This window comes from Alligator sinensis, unplaced genomic scaffold (genome assembly GCF_000455745.1).
Source record: "Alligator sinensis unplaced genomic scaffold, ASM45574v1 scaffold1295_1, whole genome shotgun sequence".
Classification (NCBI taxonomy): domain Eukaryota; kingdom Metazoa; phylum Chordata; order Crocodylia; family Alligatoridae; genus Alligator; species Alligator sinensis.
The window spans coordinates 313,691-319,470 of NW_005841880.1; the positions used below are offsets into that span (position 1 = coordinate 313,691).

Below are 5,780 nucleotides of genomic sequence, written 5' to 3' on the forward strand. Positions count from 1 at the left end.
GACGCTCCTTCCCGCCCCGCTGGAGTGACGCTCCTGGCTGGGCTAATTACAGCCCCAGCGCGCCCGCCTCCAGCACGCCGCTCTCCCGGTGACAGCAGCCGCAGGCCTGGCAGCAGAGCCCACCCCCGGCGCGGCGCTGTCGAGGTAATTGCAGAGCCGAGCGGGCGAGCTGCCTCCCCGGCATGGGGGAGGAGGGGAACAGGCCCAAATTACCCTGTCCCGCTGCCTCCGCGTGTGACACCAGGACACCGTGGGAGCAGGGCCATGCCTCGGCAGAGCGCGTCACCTCGGCCCCGCGCTGCTCGGGGGTAACAACCTGCTACTGCCGGCGGCTCCCAGCGCTCCCATGCCCAAGAGCCCAGGTGCAGAGCACGAGAGTCGCCCTGCTCCAACCTGCCCGGCAGAGCAAGACCGGGACAGACCCCACAGCTATTGGGTCAATGGAGAAGGCTTTTCCAGGGCATTTCTGACTCAGGTTTGGCCACCTGGGATGCGGCCTCCTTCCAACCAGCTCCGCTGCAGACTCCCCCGGGGAGGGATGGGAGCAGCAGCAGCAGCAACGACTTTCATCCCGTTTCATGCTAGAGGCACAGGACCCGGGGCTCGGGGAACGGACCTCCCAATCTGAGCAGCCCTGTGCACCAACCACAACCTCAGCACCAAACACGACCGCAGCAGCGAGACCTGCAACGCGGCTCCCTTACCATACAGGATCCCCCAGACCGCCCTGCTCTGGGGACGCGCCGCCCGCCGCCACCAACCGAGGTCTGAGCCCGCGGTGCCCACCGAGCGCCGGGTGCGGAGGGAGGCGTTCGCGGGTTTGCTGCGCTCGGTGCCTCTGCTGCTCTCTTTATTCCCCGACGCAAAACCTACCGGGAGCAGGGCATTAAAAATGGATAGCGCCGTGCCCAGGTCACTGCCTCCATTGTGCGCGCGAGCCAGGAGACGAGTCCTTGGGCTGAAATGATATTGCCGGCAGCCTCTGGGCCCCGGGGTGTGCGTGTGTATGGTCTCCAAATGGCCTCGGAGACCAGCACAGCTTTATACGACACCCCTTCCCCCCAGCACGCACGCATGCCCCCCAGCACAACACACATCTAGCAACCAGGGCGCCTGGGCTCTGCTCTGGTGTGGGACGCTGCGTGTGGCAGTGGCTAGGACAACTGGGAGCCAAGGCGTGGGCTTCCAGTGCCAGCTCTGCCACTGCCTGACTCGGGCAAGTGACCTCCCCTCTCTGTGCCTCGGTTTCCCCACATCCCACTTCCAGCTGCACGGGCAAGAACACCTGCAAGGGGCATTTGGACACGGGGCTGGGGGCCCTGTCAGCAGCCAGCTACTGCAGCACAGGGCTAGGGTTACCCCTGCAGCATTTCCACAGGGCCACGCACCTGGGTCAGGGGTGCCAGCCCATCACCGTCATTGCACTGCGTGCAGCTCCAGGGCTGAGACACGGCCTGGCCTTCCCTGAAGCGGGCACCTACCTCAAGGGACTGCGAGCAGCATTGCTCGCATCCAGACAGCCCAACTCAGCCCAGCCCAGCCCATCAGGGCAGCACTGCCCTATTAGCAGACCTGACGCCACCGCAGGCCCTTCCCTTCACCACGTCCAGCACTGTTGCAGCACAATTACGTCCTGACGTGGATGGCAGCTCCAAAGGAACCAGGCGGATCCTGGATGCTGGGGACAACACCAGCAACGGGCACAACCGGAGAGCTGCACCGATGGTGCTCTCAGGCATCTACATGGAGCCGGCTGCCTAAATAGCAGATGCCCAAATAGCCCCTCCTGAACGTCTGGTGCTCGCTTGCACCGCGATGCGACGAAGCTGGGGGTATACATGCACTGGTTATACAGGCCAGGAAAGGGCTGGCTTTGCCCCCCACTGATACCACTCCCCCCATCGCCACCCAGGGAAAGGAATTAAAAGGAGAAGCTGCAGGTTCTGGGGGGCAGCAAGCAGATGCTGGTCCGGCGGCTGCGGGGCGCCACAAGCTGCTCCCATGCTTCCAGCCCTGGGGGTGGCAATGCCTTGCTATTATCAGACGGTGCCCTGGCACCGGTTCCCAGACTTCTCCACAGCCACGGGCCTGTAAAAAAACAGCACTTGGGGATCCTGGCGCCCAGCTCTGTCCTCCCGTGCCAGACTGGGCAGAGGCAGCTTGGCTGGGGCTCAGCTGTGGAGTCCCCCCCGCAGCCTCCACTGCCACGGCTGCATTGCCGCAGCAGCCGAGGGCGTGTGGGGACCGGCGAGGCCCCGGCAGGGCTGCGGAGCAGAGACAAACAACATGCTGCCTCCCCTGCCCACGCTCCCTGCTCCCCACCCGGCCTGGGCGCCGTCCCTTTGGCACAGAGCCAGGCTGCCAGCGTGTGCCAGCCTGCAAACGGGGGGAGCCCTGACCTGCCGCGGCTCTCAGGACCACCGGGGAGATGCAGTGCAGCCTGGCCTCACCCACTGCCCTGGCCTGGGCGGCTGGAACCCGAAACCCTGCCTCTGGGCTGCAGACACTGGACCTCCAGCCAAGGTCACGGCCAGTCCTGGGCTCCTCCATCTCCCAGCTGGGCCGGCCACGAGAGGGCAACCGAGTGCCACGCTGCACCCCCGCTCCCAGCCAGGGGAGGGAACCAGACTAGTGGCCTGCTGGGCTCTGCCCTCCACCCGCCCGAGGGCCACGGGTCCAGAGCACGGCACGGACTGATGCACCGCGGAGGATAGCCATGGCCCGGCCACCACCGGGAGAGCATGCTGGGCATGTCACCGCTGGAGAAACTGAGGCATGGAGCAGAAAAGCGACTGCCCACGAGTCCTAACAGAGGTGCCAGGAGGCTGCGTGGGCAGAGGGGGCAAAGCCGCCCCCAGCTGGGCTCTGCACCCGTGCAGCTGCCCCTGCGCCATGCTCCGTCCCGAAGGCTGGAAGAGAAGCCAGGAGCCCGGGACACAGCAATGCCCCCTTGCAAGGTCAGATGCGCGTCCTGCTCCTGCCCCAGGGCCGGGCCCCACCGCACCAGGTGCTGCACAGACTGTTTGTCGCGGGCATCACACACGCAGAGCAGGAGGGGACCCCAGCCGACCTCGGGGGCCACCGTGCTGCACAGCATGCAAGACAGGGACCAACAGCGCAGAGTCCCGGGGTCATCGTGGCTGGGCAGAGGGTGGGTCTCTCTTTACAGCAACTGCCCATATTGAAACCTGCCCCCAGCCCTGGGCACCGGCTGGGCCCACGCTGTGGACAGAGATAAATACCCTGGCAGCTTTCCGCGTGCCCCCTCTCAGCCCCCGTTTTTGGGCAGGGGCTCCTGCTAGGCTGCAGTGGTCTGGACGATCCCTTCCGGGCTCTCTCTCAAATGCTGGCTGCATACATTTGCATACATTAGGCCTGACTTTGCACGGAGGGGGGCACAGATGAGGCCCCCAGCTCTAGCAGAGCGAGACGCCTCCCATCAGGCGAGCGCGGATGAGTCACGCAGCGCGGCCGACAGGAGACAGGAGCGCCGCGCCGTGACGCTCCCCAGCCCAAAGCCCCCCTCAGCCCCACCGCACGGCTCCAGCCCAGGCCGATGCCAGACCCTTGGCCCCACACAGCATCCCTGCCTGCACCAGAGCCACCCGACGGACCCCGCAGCGCTTCAGGCCTGTGGCCTTCAATGGAGGGACCCCGATTGACATCAGCTGGGGATTTGGCCCCTTTGTGCAGAGGCGGGCAGTGTGGCATACTCGTGGCAAGGGGGCAAAGCCTAAAAAGTCCCCGTCTACTCTGAGGGATGTCTCCATGCACCGCGCGCAACCATCCGGCGCAGAGGAGAAGCTAAATCTAATTACGCAGGCCTGGAAATTCGATGCCCTCCTCCCTGAGCGGACGGCAGAGCCCGTGTGCCCAGTGCCCGTCTCCTGGAGTGTGCTGGTGACATGGCTAGCCCCCCGGCCCTGCATATCAAGCCTTCCCCTCCAGCCTCCAAGACCCCCAGCAGCCAGCCACGCACAGTTTCACGCTGCTCCCAGCACCGTAAACCCGGGGAGCTGGAGGGGGAACTTGCAGCGTCCACAGATCCCCTTGGGGTTTTCTGTGGGGGGGTTTCTAACTCGACCTTACTCTGGAAAAGCCCCAGCCTCACACTCACGGCTGCAATACCCAGGGCGGGGAGCCCTCCTGGGAAGCGATAAAAGGCAAAAGCACAGATCGTGCTGGAAAGATGGGTCCATTTCCTTCTCTACTCTCCTTGGGGAACTATCCAGGACCTTTAGTCTCTGCAGGAAAGAAAAGCTTGCAGTACATTGGAAAAAGAAAGAAAGAACAGGAAGGCTCTGAAGGGCTGATACCAGAGAGGTGTTGGGGTTTAAAGACCTAGTTGAACCCCAGGGAATTTGGGGGGAGCCTCAGCCTGGATCAGACCCAAGCACGCTGGAAAGGGAGCCTGGAGCCCCGCTCACTGCATTTGGTCCTGCAGCCCCTCTGCCCCTGGGGCATCAGAGGCCGGGGAAGGCCAGGGACACACAAGGGTGAGGGAAGGGAGAGGCAGGACCAGACCAGGATCCCTTCTGCCCCATGCAAACGCCCCCCTCCCGCAGTGCCAGGGGCCCGGCAGAGAGGTCCTGACCCCCAAAGGGGTGAAAACTCCTGGGTAAGGACACAGCAAGGCTCTGCCCCGGCGCTGGGGGAGGCGGGTCCCCCGAATCGCGCCCCAGCCCCAGCCTGGCAGACCCTGAAGACATCAGCTGGAGGTGCCAGACAGCAGCAGAGGGAAGAAGGACAAACCCAGCCCTGCATCACCAGCCACTTGCAGGGACGTTTCCACCTCCCAGACCCAGGGCCGTGTTATGGGGGAGAGGGGCTGGGAGCCGGGACGGCCCAGCTCAGCCCCCCTGCAAGGAGAGGGCTGCACCGGGCCGGGACGGGGAGGGGAAGGGCGGCAAAGTTTGAAGCCCAGCTCCCTGCGCTCCGGCAAGGCAGAGACCCAGAGCGCCCTGGCCCCAGCTCGGATCCGGCGCTGGGTCCAGCTCGCAGGGCTGTGCGGGGAGCAGAAATCCAGGCCCCGCTCCCCCCAGCACCAAACCAAAGGCCGGGGGGTGGCCCCGGGGAAGGGCCCCGGCCCCCTCCAGACACCGCTCTGCCCAGGGGGGCCTGGCACAACTGCCCCCTCCACCCCGGCTGCGCTGGGCTCCTCTCCCCCAGCACTGCCCAGCTGCCGCCTGGCCCCGGGCGGGCTCCAGCCGCGCCGCTTTTGTTTTGCTTGGCTTTTTTGCAATGGTGCATTGGGCCGGCTTCAGCGTGCAAACACCCCCCCACAATCACCCCCCACACAAGTCACGCGTGCACACACATGCACAGACACACACACGTGCACTCACAAGCATGCCCGCACACGGACAATCACACACTCGCGTGTGCACGCACACACACGCACAGAGCCAGACACGCACAATCACATTCACACCGCCCCTCGGGGGATACCCAACTCAGCAGGATGAAAGTCAAGAGTGGGGGAGTGCCCAGCCCCTGGATGGACACACACATCACAGACACTTACACAATCACCACACACACTCACAATCACTCCCACCACAACCAAACTCAGTATGGATGAAACAGCCGCGCGGGGGGGGGGATGTCCAGCCCTAGACACACACACACGCACGCACACACTCACAGTGGACGCACACACTGGACACGCGCTCACATGCACGCACACACGGGACACGCCCACTACACACACACGGACCCGCGGGGCCGGCGGTACCTGCGGGCCGGGGCTGGGGCCGGGGCCGGCGGGAGGCGGCGGCGCT

General features: G+C 65.1%; 1 protein-coding gene across 5 annotated transcripts in view; it reads right to left on the reverse strand.

Annotated features, from left to right (window-relative positions):
* Nucleotides 1-5,780, reverse strand: part of KCNN1 (potassium calcium-activated channel subfamily N member 1) — a 28,531-nt gene that overhangs the window by 14,685 nt on the left and 8,066 nt on the right. The window contains exon 1 of one of the 5 annotated variants that reach the window (XM_025196384.1): nt 2,400-2,779. The exons of 3 other annotated variants lie outside the window; for them this stretch is intronic. Coding sequence is in view for 1 of the 2 variants with exons in the window: in XM_025196383.1 (XP_025052168.1) it covers nt 705-707 (3 nt within the window). In the remaining variant the exon portion in view is untranslated. Of the gene's footprint in view, nt 1-704; nt 728-2,399; nt 2,780-5,780 lie in introns of those variants that run through there. One more of the 5 variants, XM_025196383.1, reaches the window with a different exon arrangement.